At 28.7% G+C, this 23,917-nt stretch overlaps 1 protein-coding gene across 1 annotated transcript; it reads left to right on the top strand.

Annotated features, from left to right (window-relative positions):
- Positions 1-230: 230 nt before the first annotated feature.
- On the top strand, positions 231-23,559 carry LOC107445641 (uncharacterized). Its single transcript, XM_087162361.1, has 7 exons — positions 231-365; positions 3,235-3,316; positions 10,943-11,081; positions 18,842-18,964; positions 21,234-21,334; positions 21,969-22,129; positions 23,428-23,559. The coding sequence occupies exons 3-7, from the start codon at positions 11,011-11,013 to the stop codon at positions 23,557-23,559; spliced, it is 588 nt and encodes a 195-aa protein (XP_087018487.1). The 5' UTR covers positions 231-365; positions 3,235-3,316; positions 10,943-11,010.
- Positions 23,560-23,917: the final 358 nt, after the last annotated feature.

Here is a 23,917-nt window from a genome sequence, read left to right on the forward strand (position 1 = left end):
TATTTTTACATTTGAATTGTACATTTTGCTAAAAATGTCCATTTAAAAAAAATTGCTTGTAGAGAGAATCCGATTGGCTGATTTGAAACTGGCGTTCTGAAAAATCTCATACAACAAAAAGCTGTTTTTTTCCTTATTGTAATAAGCTTATATTAAAATGAATCCACTGTATTACATCTATAAAGAAGATGGACTTTCTAAATTATCCTGCAACTTATGAAACAAATTATAAAATTGACTTCATTTTCAGGAAAAATTGCAATCAACATCTGTTATGGAAGGCATCATCCACAAAAGTGGATGGTTTATGGACTTAATCGTGCAGAAATTGTTTTTAATCCATCAGCTACTATTGGAGACTTAAGGTAAGCTAAACACATATTTTTTTTTGTTTGCTGTCAAAAATAAAAGAAGTGTATTGATAAAACTTAATGTTTTAAGTATATGCATGTCTTAAACATTCTAAGTGAAATTTTTAATAAAATATTTTTCTAAATCAGTATTCTCAAAATATATTACAGGTTACTATTGGTGGTTATAGTTACTGATAATGTCTTTCATGATAACTGTTATGTATTAAGTAATACAGTCAATTGCTGATAATAATACATAATTAATAATATGTAATATGGCCAGAGATTTAATAATTGTTGTATTCATGAGTGTATTTTATTCAATATCATTGCTAGGCACTTTAATTAAACTGCAATTTTATGGCGCTTTAATTTTTGATAAACTCCCTTCAAGCTGAAAACAGAAAGTTTTTGGTCTAAACATTGGAAAGCAGCACCACTGCTGCAGAGATATTCGTTCCCTTTGACCAGAGATAAATTATCCCGGCTGTTCGCGGCTAATTAGTGGAAACCATTGACAGCGCAGTCGCAAAAGTTGAGGTGACAGAAGTTTTTTTATTCTTCTTCGAAGAGCTTTTTTGGCTGCTAGAACCAGGAGAAAACAAACAAGCTCATGTTGCGGGGTGGCATATGGATTTCTCCTAGTAGACTGTAACGTATTTTTTTAACTATAAATATTTCTTTTTATCCCCTTAAATTTAATATTAATTAAGTGCCTTTTCTTTTATTTTATGTTTAAATTATATATGTATTAAATATTCTCGAAATGTTATGTGCACCAGCCTTACCACTAGATTATCAAAATTATGCTATCTAGATTTTTACTTAACTAATAAACTTAGTAACTCTAATAATGTTGACTATTATTTCAGCCTGAATTAACTTTTACTAATAAGGTTTTTATAAATCAAATATTTTTGTTTTGTTTTGGATTTAACATCCTAGTTTTTTCTTGGTAGCTTAAATCAATCTTTACTTGTCTTTTCCTTTTGCTTATGTTGTATCTTAAGTTTTTATCTATACAATCACAATACTAATCATAATAAATAGATACAACATAACTAGTTAATATTTTACTTCTAAAAAAATTACTTTCGAAATTTCGTTAATATTCTCTCTTGTTGATTAATCTTATAACAATAATATAATAATTTTTAAGGTCTTATTTATTTAATTGCATGTTGTAAATGAATAAATTTTCCAACATTTCTAACTCTGAAATAAATTTAAGTACGGATATTAATGAATTAAATATTTTTTGTAGTGAGGTAAGCTAATTTTATGCATTCACATTTTATAGTTTTGTGTATAACTATTAATGAAGCCATGATTTGTGAATTGGCAGATTTGAAATAAAGAAATTATCAATAACTATACTTAAATTGATGAGTTTCACTAAGCAGGTTGGCTGGTAGTGACCAGTGGCATTAGAAACAACAACAATATAAATTTTAATTTATACTTTCAGAAAAATGTTATCAGAAAAATGTTATCAGAAATACATATTGTGAAATTGTATGTAGAAAGAAAAGAAAGTTTAATTTTTTATATATTCTATTCCACTAACATACCTGCCAATTTTTGATCCCTTCCATTATGATTTTTCCCAGTGGTAGTAAAATGGAATTAAAATTTCAATTGTTAGTAAAAAAATAAGTTGTATTTCAAGAAGCTTCAGCTGACAACCATGATAGTAACACATATTAACATATATGCTTAATTTTTTTAAGAATACTGGTTGTCAAAATAATTTAAAATATAAATTTATAAAAGAAAAAATAGTGTATATTTACTACCACTTTAAATATAAAGTTAAAATTTTACGCCAAATGCGTAAAAGCTGGTAGGTATGCACTAACATATAACAAATTTCAAATTAAGATTGTTTCAAACTTGTTAAATCAAATAGAAATTATTCATTTTTATTTAAGTATTTTTTTTAAATTAATTTTTCCAAAATCTATATATTTTTTAAAAATTTTTTCCAAAATTTAAAAAAGAAATGTGACTTAAAATAATTTATAATATAAATTATTATGACTTTTAATTTAAATTATAGTTAAACTGCAAGGACAGCTCAACTTTCAAATTAAATTTTCAAATGTTTTTTTTTTCTTCATTTTTACATCAAATATTAGAAATCAATTACATCAGAATACATTAATTTTTCCTTTCTTTTCTTTAATTGTTTTTTTTTCGCATAAAATTTTTAACTTTTTTAAAACAAAACATAATAGGACAAACAATTTTGTTGTAATAAGCTAAAAATATTTTTCTTTTCATTTAATTCAAAGCAGTTTGCTTAAAGAGTTTTTAACACAATTTTCCCACCAATTAGTCTGTTTATTTTCATATGTAAGAAATTGGTTTCTCACTATGTTGTTCAATTCAGAGAAAGAAAAATTTCTTTTTCTCTTAAAGAAAATTTCTTTTTCTCTAAAAGAAAAATTTCTTATCACTCAAATGTTAGTAAATGCTACTATTATAAAGCACCAAATTACTTCTTCCTTATCAGGGTTGCTATTAAACTTCTCATTTATTCTGATGCAATTTTCTCCACTAATATTTTGGTAACACTATTTCTTACTATATGTATACTTTTATACTTATTTAATTCATCTTAAATAAGATTTTTTAAGGCTCATTCTAAATAAAATTAAATGTATCCTTCTTTTAACAAGAATACATTAAGTTGCAATATGGTTAAAGGAATTCTGATCCAAAGCATATTTATATTATTATTTTTTCTCTTATCCACAGTTTGTTAACATGTTTAAATATACTGAAACTTTTTCTTCCAATTATTTCTTTTGTTAAAATCATGAATGATTTTGAACAAAAAGTATGCATAATATCTTTAATTGGTGTAATATATTAATAGTTAACCCATGTGGCCCATAGAGACATGATGTGCTGCTATTGCCAATAGCTATTCTACTTGTGCAATCAATCGGGTTGGAACTGTAAGTAATTAGTTTTAATGTTCATATTTAATTTAATTTGTATTTATTTCTGTGATATTTATTATTCTACTTCCTTAATGTCAGCTGTTTATTTACATTGTAATATCGTTATAATGGTTTTAATTAAAATAGGTTTTTATGTTGATATTTTATTTAATTAATATGTTTCACTTTCAAATTTGATTTATATTTTTGAATTACTTATTTTTCTGCTTTTTTATTAGTTATTGTTTATCTACATTGCTATATTATAAAAATAGTTTCCATAGTTTAACTTCATTTATATATATGTTAACTTTTAAATTAATTATTTTTTTTGCCATTTCTTGGTAAATTATTTGAGCTCCAATGTATATATAAATGCTCCCAGAATTAAATAAAATTGCCTTCAAAGATAAAGAGGCTAGAATACACCACTGGGTTTTTTTTTTTACTTAAAATTCTCATTTTTCTTTAATAGAATCTAACAAAGTATGGTAACTAAAAATGAAAATTATGCCTTGTGCGATGATAACTGAAAATTGTAAACATTTTTTGCTTGTATGGTGTTTCTACTAGAAATTTATTGCATCAAAATCGTTACTATTTATAATCGTTATTATAAATTTATTCAAAATTGTTAATAAGCAATAAGTATAAAAGTATAACCTCTTAGATTCTTTTGGAAAATTTTCTTGGTTGTACGCATTTTTATTTATTTATTACAATCGTATTGTGTTAGAGTTCCAATGTCTCCCAATATAAATGATTAATTCACGATTCATGTGAAATTTTAAAAAAACCTAGATTTCAAATCATATTTCAAGCTTGAACTTGTGAATCCGAAACGGGTGTATGATGCAACTTACAATTCCCATCAAACACCACTGTACCAATCCGAAAATGCTAATATTGATCTCGATTGGCTGTTCAAAGTCTATTCAGTCGTGTAAGGAATTTACACAGAATGTTTCTGAGCTACACTTAAGTATGTCTGCGAAATTGTGTACAGAGCAGTTCAGATGAAAACACAGTAAAGTTTCTTTTCCCCAAAAAATTAGACTATAGCCATTTTGCTAATGGATAACCTGTGATCGCTTTGTGGCGATCTTAATTCTTTTCATTTTGTAGTGAATCGTATTTTAAATTTTTATTAATTATGGTATTATTACTTTTAAAATTTTCAGTACTCTTAAGTTGTTTTATGAGAACTCAAAAATAATTAGAGGCAATATTTTAAAAAGAGTTTAAATTGAGGGGTTTTTAATATTTTAAATGCAGCATAGAAAATCCAATAATTAGTTATGTAAACAAATTCAGATTTGTCATTCCAAAAAATTTTAATTAATATTTTAAGGATTTTTTTTTGTAAACAATTCAAATCCGAAAATTTAATAAAATCATATTTGTTAAATCTTAGGAATTCAATAACCATTAATAATTTACTTCTAACAAAAATGCTTAGCTTCTAAACTCATTATATTTACATTTCAAAATTACTAAAAAATATTTTCAATCATTTCATTAACGCTAAGGAAGTCATTTTGATAGCTTTTTAAATTCAATTAGAAAAACAATGATGAATATAATGACACAATTTCTTAGAATTTTGTGACTTTTTGTACAACGTATAATTTTTTTCTTGTTAATATTTACTAATAACATGTTACATAACTGTAAATTATATAAAAAAATTTTAACATTAATTTTAAGCAAATTTCTCTTTCAACATTAGTTATTCTTTAACAATCCAGTTATTTTGGCTACTTTTGGGCAATATAGGTTTATACTAAGTTTCAGTCTTTCTAGTGTTGAAGAAATACTAAGCCAAATAACAAAAAGGAACATTTTTAGGGTCCATGCATTAATTTACGCATGTAATATGAATTTATTTTAGTTTTCCTAGCTTGCTTAATTTTTTACATATGTTTACACAAATTCGGTATGGTCAATAATATTAATCTTTTATTTTAATCTAAAAAATACATTCAATAACATTTTCGAAATAATAGTTAAATTACAATTTTGAATTAATTTTTTTACATAATTAAATAAAGTAATTATTGATTTAAAAATAAAATGAGCCTCTTAATACTGAATAGCTTAAAAAGCGTGTATAAATTGTTTTTGTGGTGGCTAATGTAATCAAGAAAAAAAGTTCTTCATCATCCACTAGTTATTTTATCATGATCAGTTAATGTCTTTGGAAATTATTTTGCACTTTGGTAATGTTTTTATGAAGAACTTTTAACAATAGGAAGACATTTTTTGTTTATTAGTGTTCATATCCTAATTACAGTGTTGGATTTTGACGTCACAAGCGGCTTTTGATTAAGCACGTCAAAAATCTGTCGAAGGATTTCAAAAATTGTCGGACAAGTTTCTTTGTTAACATTGGGGACGTTTTATTAGCCATCAAATCATGCACAAAATACTTGCATTATATACTACCATAATTAACATTTATATTATATACCGTTTATTAAAAATATAGCCAAAATCGTTAAATTATAAATTGGGTTTTCTAAAAACATGGTAATCTTAATATAAGTAATAACTATGAGTTGTTAATTATTGTCAATCTAAATATTGATTTTAAATATTTTATGCCACAATTTAGGTAGATTTTTTAGATTAAGTAAAACAAAAGTGGTCGCCAATAATTGATCTTAACTTATTAAAAAGCTTCTTGACTCTTAATGTTTGTTATTACTACTTACGCTACTTATGTGTAGATTCGAAGATAATGTCTAATCATGCAAATGAGGTTTTGAGGGATATTCAGGCAGCCAAAGAAAACTTTTCTGTCTAAAAAAGTTCCTACAAAACTCTTTATTATTAAAAAATGTGTCACTTTGTATATGTTTACTTGTTAAAAAACATTAAATGTTAATTTGTGTATTTATTAGTTAGAATTCCTTAAGTTTATGAGTGGTATCTTTAATTTAATAAACTATTACTTTTGCAATATACAGTCGGACCTCTATTTAATGAAGTCGCTGAATCCCGATAGAAAGTTCATTACATGAAAAATTCGTTAAATAGAAAATCACCTTTTGAAATACTTAAGCAACACGAAACAGGTTTCAAATTCATAAACATTGGACATAATTAAAATAGTAATTGATACACCTTTGTCTTGTAAGCTAGTATCTGATATTTATTTTGCAAATCTTAGCCATAAAAGAAATCTACGTGTAAAGCAGGAATAGAGCAAAACATTACCTTACCCAGTGTTACATTATCATGCTACATACATTTTCAACTAAAAAAGCTGAATTTATTTACGAAATTATAGCTGCATTAATTATAAAAGTAATTTTAAGCAAACTTTCATACCTCATGCGCTCTTATGTTGAATTGATTAAATCCGCCAATTTTGTCTGAGTTTTTCGTTTGAATTGCAAACAAAAAGGGATTTTACTGCTTTCTCGAAAATTTGAAAGTCAATTCAATGTCATTTCCCCCCATAAAAGCATGCGTTAGCAAGTTTGAAATGTTCAGAAATAATAAGGGGAAATAGGGAAAGTGGATCACAAAGAAAAGTTCGCTATATAGAAAATTCGCTTCGATATTTGGAAGTTATTTTACAAAGAAATTTTCATAATGTTTTTGGTTCCTTGACAAAAATCGGAAAACTGAGAAATTCGCAAAATGGAAGTTTCTTAAATAGAAGTCCTGCTGCATTTAAATTTCTGAAAATTTGTAACATATGCTCGTTTATTGAAGAATTCAAACAAGTTTCTTGTATAATTTTAACTTTCCAAAAATATTTTTTAAAAGGTATGGTACTAAAAGAAAGAGAAATGATAAAATTTTGGTGGAAATTTCGATAAAATATATTAGGGGCAGAGATTTTTCTGCACTCCTGCTTATATGTGCAGGAATATACCCTGTAAATCATGAATATAATATATTACCTTATAAGTAATCTAATTATAATTTACAAAGTATATAAATGTTTGATTAAATAAGTTATAATTTCTTAAATCAATCTATTTATAGGTTTAGTTGAGTTACTATCAATATTCAGTACAGTTATTAATATTAATTTCTTAATTATCTGTTATTTTATAATGTTTTAATAGTTTAATAGGTCAACATTCTAGTCTATACAGCTGAGCATCAAACAAAAAAACAGTTTCAAATATCGGTCTTATTCATATTAAAATAAACTTGGAATACAGATAGCTCTAAAACTACTTTTTTGTAATTCTTTGCTTTTTGGAAAAGAAGAGTAAAAATGGAAGTAAATGAAAAATGATTTTGCATATAAAGAATAAGATCATTGTTAAGTGTTTTTGTATTTTTATTTTTAATAGTCTAACAATTTTAGTTATTAGATAAATATCAGTTTGATATATTTTTATTTATAATTATTTAATATTTTCCGCACCAAAATTTCAGATTTTGGTAGTAATTTTCAAAATAAAAAGAGTTTATGTTAAAATAGCTCAATAACATAAGTGATGTGTACTTGTAATTTTACATGTATGGTAATTTAAAAATACTTCATATTTATAATAGCTAATAATTATCATTACGCCAAAATTTTGAGTTTTTGACAATTGTCAAAAACTATGTCAAAATGGTTTTTTGACTTTAAAACTAGATAAAACCTTCAACTGTCGAAAACTTGCCAAACCGGTCTAATTATGATATTTTTTATAGTGCTTAAAAATATTTTTTGCGTGTTTGAAAGGTGCTTATTTTCTGTTGAATGAGATTGACACTTATGAATAAAGAGAAAGTTGGACTTATTCTTTAAATTGCATATTTTATTTTTGAGAAATATTTATTTTTGCTTAAATTTAGTTTCAATATTTTGTCATTTAAAAGTTTTTAATCTCTGTACGTTATTAAGGAATAAGTTACGTAGTAAAAAATATGATGTATGTCGTTCATAATTTCTCTTTGACACTTTATGAATAAAGCCTATTATATACGAGAATTCAGTCAGGCAAAATGTTTGCTAGATATAAATCTGTTAAAAAAAAATTTTTTTTGAATATTCATATTCATCTTTAATCACAATTAAAAATGTTAAAAAATGTAATACAAATAATGAAATTTTATCATTAGTTACAAACCTTAAAGGAAAGCCAAGGATTTTTTTTTCTGAATGTCAGTAGCCAGCATGCTGATGGACAAAAGTGATTTTGGGCACTTTAAATTTATGCAATCTTCTATCAATAATCTATGCATTTTTCTGCAAGTTTATATATAAAACTGTGTTATAAAATGTATTTAGTTATTAAAAGTTTAAGTCATCTGAGAAAAATTAAGAATAAAAATATATATTCCACAATATTATATGCCAAAATATACAGACCAGTCTTTCACATATGTTTTTCAAAATGTTCTAAGCTATTCATCCTGCTGGAAAATGCTATTGCTTTTGAGGGAAGTTTTATAGGCCACATTTCATTGGTTAAACTTTTTCACTGTTGCAATTGTCGGATATTTCATTTAAGACATTTAAGGAGAACTCCAACATGATCCTTGCCCATAATTGTTGGAAAACATTAACACAGGATATTTGTCTTACAATTCTGAGGAATTAAAAAAAATTAAAATTGTGTTATCGCCAGCTTATTGCTTATACTGAAATAGGCATTCATACACACCTGCAGTGAAATGTGAGTGAGCATATTTATTTTAAGTTGCGTAATAAAAAATAGTTATGTTTTAATTAGAAGATTTACATAAAATGGTCAATTCCACTGAATATTTTCATAATATTTAAATTTCATTCGTCTAGCTAGTCAGCCTAGTTTGAGTTCACCTAAATAATCCTTTTTGATGTGTGTTGGTTCGATTAGTAAGTTCGATTTGCAAACAAATTTTATTTTAAAAATTAGTATACTCTGAATGACCGAAATTGGTGGTTGTTAACTTCCACCGGTGAATGTTGACAATTATATATTCGCTAGTAAGAGTTCGAAATATATACTACAGTTCGACTAAAGTAAGAATTCCCCTAGTCTTTTGTCTGCACCCATGACGGTGACTATGGTAACGAGATATAACTATTGTACGTAGAGGTGTGGGGTCACTGCTTAGGACAGGTTTTGGCTCTGGTCGGCCAGAGAAAATTAATCTTTTTTTTTCGGTCTATTGTGTTAGCCCTAAAGAGAATAGAAGCTATTCCGCACTGAAATGCGCTATTCTAGTTTTCGTAGCAGCAGACAGCCTCAGACTTTGTCGCGGGGGGAGTTATTACCATAGACAAACTAAAGTGCCTACATCCATGTTTTTTTAAAGTCAAGGTTGAATTTGCACAGTTTAGTCTTAGTTTCTATATTTATTTTTGATATGAAGCTGAATAATGGTTTTCATGGAAATGAAAACAAATGCTATAAACGTTATAGATATATGTTGCTATGAATGACAGAAATTGGTGATTGTTGACTTCCGCCGGTTAAGTTGACAGTCACATAATCTGTTTGGTAAATGTCCGAATTATAAACTAGGTCCAGTTTATTGCCTCTACCCGGTATACATTTGTCCGGTATGATCTACATCAATGTTTTTTTAAGGTAAAGGGCCACTTCCTAGTATGCATTTAACCGGTACACACTGATATTATCCCAAATCTATTTTCATCAGATATTAAAATGTCGAATTCATATAATAATACAAATGAATAAGTTAATATAAAATCGGATATAAGAAATATTCTGGACAATCACCAAAACGATTATGTGATTGTTGACATTTACCAGTGAAAGTCGACATTCTCTTGATTTTGTTTATTCACGACAACATACATATGCAACCTAAATTAATGATTCTTACTTTTTGTATCATAAAAATAACTTTACCGACTCCTATGTGTATCATATCTTACTGAACTCGTAAATTGTAGTGTTGTTGAATACCAAAATGGTGGTCCAAAACTATCTTTGATTCTTTGTGTAGGAAAACACTTAAATACCAAGAAATTATGTACAGTGATTCACTTTAGTGTAAAGCAGTTGCCACCATTTTCGGTATTGAGATAACTTTTGCTCTACACAAGTCAAAATGTTTGATGGTTTTCCATTGATGGAACAACATAATCTTGATGGTAATCATCAATAATTCTATCATGAAACATTATATTTTCTGATAGTAACCAACAAAAGTAAATATCACTTCAATCTAGGAATTCGAACTGATTTATGATGTTTCAACATAAGAATAGCAATTTGTTCTCGTAGCTTGTTCCTTTTGAGCTCTCCTAATTTCCATCACAGTATCTTAGAAATCAAATGTTGGAACGATCATAAACAACCATCACCTAAATGTAGGAACTGATTTATGATGGTCCAAAATAAAAAACCCAGATTGTTTTGATGGTATTTTCCTGAGAACCAACAAGAATTCCCATCAAGAAAATATATAGTTGAAAAAATCACGGATCATCATTGGTTTTTGATCCATGAGAGTAAACCTTCTCTTGATGGTTAACCGTCATAGTATTATTTTCCATCATGGAATGATGGAAGTTTGTTGGCATATCGAAAACCGTGAACATGTAATGGAAAATCTTGGATAATGGTGACCATCTTGAATCACACTGAAACTATCAAAAAAAATTTTAATGCTACCATCAAAAATTTTAATACGGGAAAATTTGTAACAAAAAAACGATGTCTCTTGCAGGAGAAATGGTTGTTGCAGTTGGAGGGAAAAGATGACCAAATTTGTCCTCCTCAGTGTGTCTTTATCGAATGAATAAGAAGTGGTTGACTCTATCATGCTCACCTTTTGCTATCAGCAAGCACGTCAGTAGCTACCACTGGTAAATATATATTTTTAAATAAATCTTAAAAGAAATATTTTTTATTTCAAGATTTTTCTTAGAAACGTTCAGGATCTTTAAATATTCTAAGTTGGAGCATTTTTCGATGGCGTGTACTTGGGTTCATTTCCTATTGTCCTCAGAATTGCTCCTCACTTATCGCTACCCATTGGGCACCTGTGGCTAAGCCTCGACGGTGGAGTATCGACGTCCATGTCATTGAACCGCAAACCCCTTTATAGGGCTGGTAAAATTTTTTACCGTCGTTAAACAACCGACCCAATTTTATGGGTTTACGGCTACTAATGTTCAACTGCATAGCCTTGTAATTTTGAACCTAATCCTGAAGACAAGGGAGCTTCTGCATCGAGTATTGGGAGGAATTTGACTTCACTTTTTGATGGAGCTAACCCGCGTTACATGGACAGGAAGACCACGAGAACCTCCCACGGTTAGCCTGACGGCAAGGGGACTCTCACCCATGATCCATCCGTCTACCATTAAGGATATTTCACGTCAGCATTGTGGTCGGTACAAGTTGGATGCGGAATTCGCATCGACTGGGATTAGAACCCGGTTTGCCTCATTGGAAGGATAACGTGCTATCTCCTGAGCCATCGCGGCTCAGGCTGGTTACATTCACACAATCACCCAGATGAAGGGACTTTTCTGTACCTATCTATCTCTATTTCATAACCATAAATTATTAAATTTCTAAATATAATATTTTACTTATTTTAACCTAAATTAATACAAAATAAGGAAAAAACTATAAAAAATATGTTTAAATAAATGAATAAGAAAATATGCTTTTAAACGTCAAATACCATAGTTCATGGAAGTATTAATTATTTAACATTGTGTTATCTATAAAAGTTAAATAATCAAGCCATTTGATGAGTTTTTAATTTTAAAAAAAGGTTCCTTTTCTGAATGAGTTCTTATAAAATTAGAAAAGTTCTTCCAAAACTTACTTAAATCAATATGACCTGATTTTTAAATTTTCAAGGTTGATTTTTCAAATGGAAAGCTAAAGTTATTTGTCTAGAAGATATTTAAAATAGTCAACTGCTCCCAATTTTTAATTCGCGTAATATAACTTTATGCTGCAGAAATATTCTTTTTAACTTTTTTAATTTACACAAATTGAACAAAAATTTGAATTTTTTTAAGAACGAATATATGCTAGTCTAAAATTACATTAAAAGTTTATGATCGCCATTACAGAGATCAAGTTGCAAAATGATAGTCATTTTAATATTCTCATACTATTTTGTATAAATTGTCTGTTGGCTAAAGCGAAATGACTAACGTTCGCATGCCTAATCTGACGTTGAGGTTAAAGCAAAAACGTTTTTAAATTATTGTTATGTCAGACAAAGTGAAAATTATTTGTGTTTCATTAATGAAAAAGTGGTTTTTCAATTAAAAATATTTTAAATAAACTAGTACTTTCCAATTTAAATTAAATTCTACAGATTTGTATAAAAATTTTTACAAATTAAAACTATTAAATTTAGATAACAAAAATATACTTTTTCTAACAGTTGACGTAGTGCATTGCTCATTTATTCCGAGATTGTTCTAAAAAAGGACGCGATTTGTAGTGTGAAATTTTTAATATATTTTTTGACGTAGGAAGCATAAATTTTTTCGCTGAGTTTTAGTAGATCAACGTAATCATACAACCATAGTGCATTACAGATACTTGTCCATTAATTAAATTCAACAATAATAATAAATTAAGTGCATTTTCTAAAGACTGCTCGCTTTTGCTCGTCAAACCCTGGAACTTCTTACAAAGTTCATATGAGATGGCTGGGCGATCTGGAACGGATTACGTATAAAGTAGAAATCATTAAAAACAATGGAGTGAGTCCATGATGTTTGTTCGTAAAACTAACTCAAGTTCAGAATTGAATTGTTCTGAAGGAATTAAAAAATGTAAGCAAATTAAGACGCATTGTTAGTTCATTGACAAAAAACATGTAATTCTACTGCTAATAGCTTTAGTAAACTAAGCAGGGGTATCCGTCCCCTGCTCTCCGACCCTTGCGGATTGCTTCGCTTACTGTCTCTACATTGATCTTGCTTAATACTTCAGCTTTTACTCTCTAATATATAATATATTTATTATATTAGTAGATCCACCCCTACTCGCTTTCCAAACATCCCCCGGATTGCCCACAAAGCAACGAAATGTTAAAGTAGATTAATATTTTCTCGTTAAAGTAAGAAACTTAACAATATCATATCTGCAGAGCCGTAGTGGCTCAGGGGATAAAGCATTCAACTTCCAATGAGGTAAACAGAGTTCAAATCCCAGCAATGGTTTTTCGATACGAATTCCGCACCCGGCTCGCACCGACCACTGTTGACGTAAAATATCCCAGTCAGCCTAAACGTGGGTGGTTATCGAGGTTTTCCTCTCCATGTAACGCAAATACGAGTCAGTTTAATTAAAAAGTCCTTCACGGAGGCTAATATCTCCCAGTACTTGATCCAGGAGTTCCCTTGTCTTCTGGATTGGGTTCAAAATCACAAGGTGTTGAACATTGGTAGTTGTAAACCCAAAAAATTGGGTCGGCTGTTTAACGACGGTTTGCCTCTCTACTGATTAAGATTCTTTGTAGCTGTAACAAAATTATATTATCTCCACAAACAGTTAGTATTTTAATATATTTTTCAATTATTTTGTAAGCAATGGTGGAAAAAATTAATTTTGTTAAATTATGAGAAAATATTAAGGTAGACATTTTGTTAATACTCTAGATACAAAAAAAAAATCTACCTCAAAAATAAGGAGATTCAGCAGCGACAAAATAGATGATCTGAAATTCATTAGAAATTTAAGCAAAGTTAAGACTTCTTTTTCGGCAAAATATACCCCCGCTAGCTATCGCTTGCTAATCCCCAGAATTAAATGCTTTTGCAGTTCATTTCAGATCGCTTGATTATAGTTAAGTTCTTACACTTTATTTTAATAATAGTTGATGGAATGCTCTTTCTCAAGAGTGCTGGCAACCAGAATTCGTCTAATATAAACTGCTCACACCTAAGCGTCGTTCCTAAATTAAGATTATTATTATTATAGATTAAAAGTAGTACGCCCTTTGTTAAAAATCCTTAACCCATCAAAAAGTTAATAACTCTTTAATGACTCTTCTTCTCGTTAAGTAATCTGCAGCGATACATGAAATTGACAGCACATTTTCGTACTTTATGTGCTTATAACTTTTTGGTGTTCAATAATTACAGCCTGAAATACATATTAATAAAATTATCAAAGACGAATCACTAGGGAGGAAGGTGAGATGAAGGTGGCTTAAAGATTTATATTAAGATCGGTCGTTACCAAGCACCCTATATATTCTAGGGCAATTTAAAGAAATAATAAAACTGCTTAAGTTCATGCTAATATGTTTTTGCTTTGAAAAAGGTAATAAGATGAATCATTAAATCAAGGGCTAATAAAACGACCTTTTAATTTTCAAGATCGCGTATGAGTCAACATTTGGTAATTAGTTGCCAACGTTTGGTGGTTACTGTTAGGGTTAAAGTAATAAAAATTGCGCATCGATAAATCAAGGTCCAATCAAACGACCTTTTAGCTTTCTATAACACGTTTAGCAATTAGTTACTCATGTTTCTTTTTATGAACAATGTGTAACTAATATCATATCAATTACGATATTCAGGGTTAATATCATGACAAATTAAAGTATCACAAAATATAATTCATAAAAAATACGCCCTCTTATTAAAATGTTATTTTTATCCATATTGTACAAAAATGATTCGTTCAACCAAAAGTTTTTTTCTGAAATAAACTTGCTCAACTTTCTACTATATATCGTAATTGCATATGAACCCGTTTTAGTGAGGTTAACATAACAGAACTCGGTGAAAATGACTAAGAAAAATTTGTTTTCTTAATAATAATTGCTTTAGAGTTAAAATATTATTTTTATTATGAAATTACTGTTAACGTAATTTCTAATGCGTATATTATTTTTTAATCTTTAACAAATTGTTGAACTTTCGTGTAATAATAAAGGGTGTATACATTTTTGACGTCTTGTCAAAAATGAAGTTAGAAAAAACATACAAATTTAGGGACGTCAATTAAAAATAGAAAAGCGAGAAAACAAATAGAAATGGTATCGAAACCTGGAAAATCATTAACTAGGAAATAGAGACTATTGACATGAAAACTTGTTTGATTGCTGAAAAAATTGAAAAGCGGCTTATTCATAGAAACACCATAAAATTTAATCTGTTTTTCAAACAAATTTTGTTGTTTTGAATTTTCCGTTCCTCGGTATTAGATTTGTCAGTAGATTAGAGAGTATTTTTCCGATTTTGATGACGTTTTTGTTTTTTACATGCATAAATACTAATTTGAGGCCGCTAATGTGTATGCTTATTGCCCTCGTTTTTAACAAGGAGTTTAGAAGTATAAATTAAGGGCAGTATCACACTATTTTGATCATTTAAATCCGTGACAATGGTAAACAAGTATGTGAATGTTTCGAATATGCCATAGTTTTCTTAAAATCTTTAAAATAATTTCTAAATCTTAATAATTTTCAAATCTTTATAATTTAATGTTTTTATTTATTATCAAATAATAAAAAAATGAATGTGCATAATGGGTGTAAATTTAACACTAATCAAAACTAGTAAAACCGCAATGGTTCAGTGGTTAAGGCTGTCAAAGTGAAGAACCGGGATTCAATTCCTAGTGGCGGCGTGAAACATACCCAGCTTCAGATGGATGAGTACCAGTTTGTCTACGAAGTAAAGGTGGCCTATGCCCAATCCTAACCACATAACCATAATCATGCCGTTGGTAACGAAATTGTGAAGCTTTAGCATCTATGTTGTGGGAATGCTTTTTTAAAACCAGCATTAGTTAATAAAAATAAAAGCTGAAGTAATAATTTAAAACTACTATTAAAATTAACATGTATAGTATGAAAATATAATTTTTTTCCTTCTTTCATTAAAGTCGTAAAGAAATCTATTAATTTAATAAAAATATGAAAAGAGCTTATTTAATTTAAAAGTCTAGATATAGTTCCTAAATATTGATCTATAATTATGTATACACGTTTTTCAAGCATTCCAATTAAAATACACATTGTTCTGCAATCACCACTCTTAACATAAAAATTTTGAAACCTTGCCAAAAATGATGTAATTTACGCACATCGAATCTATAACGTGCCATTGGCAATAAAATTTTTTAAAATCCGGCTTATTTCAAGCACGTTTCCAATAGTTTCTGTTGGCTAGAATAATAAAGAAGAAAAGAAGTGGGTAAAGGATTGTCTCTAATAGAATTACAATTTCAAGACAGGAGAAAATCGTTATTTTTTTGCGTTAATCATCCCCTCAGGCAGCATCAGATATCCTCTTCTATTAAGGACATTTATTAATTTTTTTAATAGAAAAATAAAACAAATTCATTTAAATATGTGGTGGTTGGTTGTGTTCAGGACAGGGGCGGATCCAGGAATTTTTCCTGGGAGGGGGGTCATAGACTCAGATTCCTCAGATCCCCCAGACTCAGATAATTTTTTAAAAATATTATTTTTGAAAAAATAAACTAGGGTTTTTAATACTAGTCTTCTCATTTATTTTTTTCATAATGAACAATACATAACTATGACGAATTTCGTTTTAATCTTTTGGATTATGATTCTTGAGACAGTCAAGAACATAATTTGATGGGGGGGGGAATCGATTTTTCCGATCTTCCTTGGTGTGTATGCCCCTTTAAATAATTTTTAAAATATTTTATTTCTTTTTACGATTTATTTGAGTCGCCGCAAATATTTTTAAAAAAATTATATTGAGCTCTAAAGATGCCCCTTTGTTGGAGACTTCCTGCCTTCCATTAGAAAAATCCTAGCATCTCCCTCTATTTTAATTATTATTTTTCTTACTGTATTCTAAATGCATGACTTTTGTTTAGAGATCGCTGAAATAGATCTTTAAAATATATTGCCACATAGATCTTCAATATGAAATATATTGCCTAAAATGCAATATATATTGTTTTAAAAAATAGCAGAATAGAATTAGCTCTTAACTGCTTATCAGAATAACTATTATAGTAAAAACTATGTATATAACAGGGTGCTTAGCTTTTTTAAAAAGTGCTCTTTTTCGATTTTCGTTTCTTAAAAGCCCTTAAAGGTGCTTTTTTCATGGGGTATTTTTAAAGTGCTTAATTTTTCCCTTTTTTCAAAATTAGTTTTTTTCCTTTACTATGTTGATTTTCATTTCGAATTATACAAAAAGACAAAATTCACATTGTTCTATGCAACGTTTTCACAATTAATTCAACCCCTATCTATTTTGGCGTATTGTCAGTCCGTAGCGAATGAAAACGCCATTCGTTTTACATGATTCAAAATTTTATGATTTTGGACAATTGTCAAAAACAATGCAAAAAGTTTTTTTTTTGCCATGACGGTTAAAACAAGATAAAACCGTAAATTGTCAAAAACTTTCCAGCTCTGCCTGATTATGATATTTTTTTAAAGTGCTTAAAAATATTTTTTGAGAGCTCGAAAAGTGCTTAAAAGGTGCTTATTTTTTGTTGAATAATTTGGCTACTCACCCTGTCTAAGAATGTGATAAATATGTATTTTTGGTATTGAATTTTATATTGGTATCACATATCCATTGTAGCCAAACTTCCGAACGGTTGCAGTTATAGTTATACAAATGGTGCCTATGTATAATAAAGTGGCTGTGCGCTAAAAGATGCGATTGCTTACAACAGCACCACCTGGTGAAATATTGCAGTGTTAGCATTCCTATCACGAAAGCGTTACAATAAGGGAGGAAATAATCTATAAAGTGTATTGATTTTAAAAGAATATACGCTTTGTAAACATCACCGTATTAAAAAAAGAAAATGCATATTTATGTTTCAGACTTTAAACAATAGGACGTAATGAGACGATCTAGGGGAAAATGACTAGTTAATGTCTAGTTAACAGACGCATTTATTTCTAATGAATAACGCTAAGAGAAGTTTAGACATCGAAAATAAAGGTTTGTCGCAAAATTGAGCGGTTATTTTTGAAAGTGGTAGGTCCATTTGAAGCTAAAGAACCTGTTGTTTATTTATTCTCTTATGATTTTAATAATCACAGTTGCATTTTGATGTTTCATCAAATTATAGTGTTAAAAACATCATCCAAATAGATTAATCTTTATCAAAGACTAACCTTTAGAAAATGGAGAGAAAAAAATAATTTGAAAAAATGGACTTATTCCGCTTTTAAAAATAATGGCACATTTATTTTTCTGTTTGAAAATAACTATAATGTAATAAATCTGTTAAATAATAATATAGAAAATGTTGTTCATTGTTTTAAAAGTTCTTTGTTAGCATTAAATTCAACAAGGTATGTATTTGTCTTAAATCAATCTAAGACTTTTTAATTCAATTTTATCTCCAATATCTCATATCGTTTTTGAGATAGAAGTGTTAACTCCAAGTTTTTTCAGCATTTAGATATAGAGCTTTGCACATTACCTCTTTGTTATGTATAGTCACTTTACAATACATAGACACCACTTTTGCTTCAGTAAGTACCTTGCATATTACTTAAAATTAATTAAATATTATATTTTAACAGAATGTTAATTTCATTTAACACTTAAAACTGTTTAGCATACCAAATTAGCATTTGAAATTGTAAAACAATCTTCAACTTTATTATCATTACTTTTTTTAGGAGAGTCCTACATCCTTATATAATTCAGTCAGCAGTCCAGGTAGTATCAATGATTTCACATTGTATTCATCACCATCTTTGCCAAATATATCATTGGGGACACCTCCTGTACCTACATCTGCTGTAAGTTTATTTTGGAACTGTTATAGGAAAATATATTTTGTTCTAAAAAAATACTTAGAATTTTATCTTTCTCTTGCTTGTGAATTATTTATTTCTCCTATGTTAAAAATGCTGCCGGAAAAAATTTTTTCCCTTTTTGTTTGACATTTTAAACTCAATGCTTTTATAAATATCCTATGAAATCTAGCTTCAGTCACGATTTTGAAAGTTCTTGTATTTTCGAAGAATAAATCGATAATTAAAATTATGAAGCATTTTTTTAACATTGAATTATTATATATTACCAAGTTTTACTTTGGCACAAATTTTACTTTTTGAATGCTTGAATACACAACTTTTAAGTGAAGGAATTCCAAGCTTTTGATATTTAAAAATTCTCAATATACGAAGTTTTCCATGATCCTCTTAATAAGCATTTTTAGAATTGCTTTCCTAAAATGAAGTTCAAAAAATTGCATACATTACCGGATGCTAATTAATATATAAACTAGAAATAAAAACACTGTATAACAAATCACTATTGAGAGCATTGAAACCTGGTTGATTGCCAGAGGAAACAGTGGATTTGAAAAAAAAGTTTTTCGTCCTGCTTTCTTCAGTAGTGATTCGATGATTTCAATTTTTGCAACATCCTTTGCATTTGTAGGCATAAATAATTATGCCTCTTAAATAAATTGGGGCTCATATTTTTAATGTAATGCTTTCTTCAAATATCTGTAACGTGCATTCTAGTGCAGGTTACATTTATTATGTTAAAATAATATCTTGTTGTTTTTTAAGCGTTTAGAAATGAAATGAAATAATCAATGATTCTTATTAGAATTTATGTTGCAATCCTTCTTCTTCTTTTAATCTTTGAAATTCTGAGCAAGTGAAGCAACTTCTCCTAAAAAAGAAATTATCTAAATCTTAAATTTCTTTGATTGACTTTTATATAGAAATGCCATTTTTAATGCATCGAAAAATGAACAGAAAAATAATATACACCAATTCTCATAACATACCCTCCAAGTTCCTTAGGCGCTAAGTTGTAAACACCCTCATTACTTAAAGAGGTCAAAAGTACACAGTTCTTGTTCACTTCTGTAAAACTCTCACTGTAGGCATATGTATCTTCTGCTAAGGGCAAATGGTGAATTAAATTTTAAGTTAATTTAAATAATTAGCTTTCTTTCAATTTTATTTTAAAGCAACTTCTATTTTTATCATATTCTATACTGAATCTTGAATATTTTTTATCTACTCTACAGGAAATTGGTAAAAAAGCGGTTCTGAAGTACAGAAAAGAGATATTTCCACCATAAGACTAGGAATGCCTCTTGCATCAAATGTCTTACAGTCTTTAACATATTACCCAGCATTACCGGGTATACTCTCTAATTCTTAAAAATCTAGTTGTCCAAGTAGCAATTATTCATGCAATTTTTTTTAAACGTAATAAATTTTTAATTTTATGTCAAATTGAAAAGATATCAGCTTCAAACTATTGCTTTGTTTTACAATAACTTTGATTCTTTGTTAACTTAAATGCAAAAATCGATATATCGTATATGTTTAAATTATAATAAATATATTAATGTATGTGAAAATTTCTATATTTCTTTTAATTTTTTTTTGTTAAATTTAATCTGTTTATATGTTATCTTGCATAAATAAAAATACATTAATAAATTTAATTTATTATTTATAAATGCTTTAATATACAGCATGTTATAAAATGTGACTCACAAATTCATAGGGGTGATATTAGATATGAAAAGGATAAAAACGTAAAGCAGAACAAGGGATTACCAACCACGTTAAGAGGGAAAGGGGATTTTACAGTCTACAACGACATAAAAACGATTCTCGAATGCACATGGAGATGACACCTATGCTTTTGAAGTCTGCCAAATCAATGACAAACCGCCCACAAGTCTTGCTTAAACTAGTGATTGAATTTGACTTCATAGGAAAAAGTCGCATGGACTGAGAAACAGGTCACGCTTGCCCCATTCACGATTTCAACCCTCTGAATATCGTTTGCTGCACCATGTTCTTCAATCAGTTTTTATTCTATTAGTGTCTTTTATTATCCCTCTGAATTGGTTAGTTGAATTTTTAGTTACTCTGTATAAACTTTATAATATATATTATTCTAAAATTTTTGTTTATAGAAATAAAAATAGATATATTCAAGCATATAAATGAATGAATTTATATGAAAAATTTATGTATTTTCTAATTTTTTTAAGATATTTATTTTGATAAATAAAAATGTCTTTTACAGTGAGACTTCACACCTCCAGGTTATATCCAACCTACTAAAATACTGGACTGGCATCACAAGTATGCTACCACAATCACTGATGCACAAGCCAGATTACATAAGTAAGTTTGTATAACTTAGCTCATGGTTCATAGCGTTTTTAAAAAGACCTTAAAAGTGCTTATTTTCGTATTTTTAAAAGCCCTTACTTAATTTTCACTTTTCGAAAATGAGATGTTTTTTACCTTGTCGAGTTTTGCTTTTTATTATGCAAAAGTGTGGTTTTCACGTTGTTCTATTCAGCATTTTCACAATTAATTCAACCACCATCCATTTCCCGTAACGTATAATAGCGCCAAACATGTTTGATGAAATACTTGGGACTGACTACTGAGTTGGGTTTGATGAGATTCTTGCACTCCCAAATGCAACTCAGCTGCAAGATATTCTCAATTTCAGGCTTCATTTTACGCCCTCTGAAATCGAACCAAAAAATCTCTCTATCTTTTCATGGTGGCTAATATAATCAAGAAAAGAGTTCTTTGTCAGTAACTAGTAATTTTATCATGATCATATAAAGTCTTTGAAATTTATTTTGCATTTTGTTAATGTAATAGTGCTTAAACTTTTTTTGAATGCTTAAAAAGTACTTTAAAGGTGCTTATTTTTTGTTGAGATACTTTAATGAACTGGAATGTATTTCAATCTGTTTGTTTAATAAACTTATGAAACTATCTACCTCAATTTCAATTCTAGAACCATTCAAAGACCTCTTGGGAGAACACAGTCAGCTCCACTACCTCTTGATCATCCAAATGCTACAATCACAAGCCATACTTTTATCACCTCAACAAAATGAACAATATGCTCGAGAAAAGAGACTCTGTGAGCAGCAGCAACATAATCTACTCAAACAAGTAAGAGGTCTTCTGATTGATTTAATTTGCAACTTCAAGAATAAAAATATTTTTTGTCTAAAACTTTTGTACATTCCGTATCAGTTTTTTTTATTTTTAGTTCCAAAATAAATACTTTTGGAACTTTTTAAAATTGTTCTTCTTTTTCTAAGTAGGATCTAACTTGAATTTATAAAATATATACTAATATTAACAGGTTATGGAATATCAAGAAAGAAAAAAAATGCTTTTGATGCTTTTCTTTTCTTCAAAATAGTTAAATTTTTAAGAGTGTAGTTTTTATGTCGTTATCCCTCTCTAAATAAAGAAATCAGTTCTAAATTATTTCTGTTCCAAACTTAGATTAGTCATCCGTCCTCATCACGCTGTTGCTATTCAGTCTCAATTACACAATATTTCTCTGTATACTGCTAATGACAACGCAGGAGCTATGTATGATCTTAATGTAACTGTCATGGCCAGCGATCAAAATCCAGTTAACTTAATACAGCTCTCCATACACAAAACAGCAATGAATCAACTAGTGGTATTGTTCATCGATTCTATCACAGATAAAATTCTGAAGGGGTAATGTAGTGTGTCCACCACTACAATTATTTAATTCCAGTTCACTAGTATATCAGACATGTTAACTCAATTCTATGTTGGGACACCTTTTCATGGATGAAAGTTGACATTGTCGATAACATTTGTCTTTATATATATAGATAAAAATGTTATAATGATTTAAAATTATTCTCCATACAGAACACATTGGTATATAAAGAATGGGAATATTTTGTATGTAATCTGTCACCTCAATTACAATTTCCAAGGGGTCAAATGATTTTGAACTTGCAAATTGTTTTCAAAAAAATGTAGAGGTTGGTTACGAGCGATACCCTTTGAGTTGGTCCCCCTTTCTCCTTTTTTTTCAGTTTCTTGTGGGCCACTACTTGTTGAAAATTGTCAAGACTTGGCGATTTTCTTCCATTGATCACGATACAGAAATCTTTCCCAAAAAATTATTGATAAATACTCTAGATGCAAAACCTCCTGCTTTTAATACAAAGCATGAAGAATGTATCTGCTGTATTAAAACATTTTGTAAAAAGCTGAGTAATGAGAGCATATTCCTATTGAAGCTAATTGATATGTTTAATTCATAATTTTTCCGGTTTCACAACTAGATGACTCCAATGTTTCTATTATTTAACTTCATGAATTGAAAACAAATTAAAAAAAAATTTATAATTAAAGAAATACATACTTCAATATGTGTGTGTAAAAAAAAACTGACTTTAGTTGATCATTTATAGGTATCTACATCAGGCATCATTTGGGAAGGCCTCTGTCTCGAACCTCTTGTTGCTCTTAGTCCGATTGGAAGTCGTCAGGAAACGCAACCTCCTTCTCCTCATCAGGTGCAAACCTCCTTCTTCAGAGAATAACTTTATAAAAATTATATTAAAAACATTCCGGCTACTGCAGAGTAATACTTAAAAGAAAGAAAACAAGCTATTGAAATCAGATGAGTTATTAACAAATTAGATCAAGGATGGATTAAAATTATATAAAACCTTGGTTATTTAATATTGAAGCTGAAAGCTGGTTATTAATGAAGGGCAAGTACATTCCAGTAACTCTATTTAAACTGGCTTTTGATGATTTTAATCCCTCCTTCATTCTGATTGACTTTGTAAATGATTTGATTACAAATTTGTCTTTAATCATTTAAGTATTTATTTGCGACGCCTTATTGTTTAATAGTTTGAGCTCTGTTTTTTTTAAAAAAAAAATACCAACTTT

Source organism: Parasteatoda tepidariorum, chromosome 4 (assembly GCF_982258835.1).
Source record: "Parasteatoda tepidariorum strain Cologne lab strain chromosome 4, Ptep-v5.0, whole genome shotgun sequence".
NCBI classification, from domain to species: Eukaryota; Metazoa; Arthropoda; class Arachnida; order Araneae; family Theridiidae; genus Parasteatoda; species Parasteatoda tepidariorum.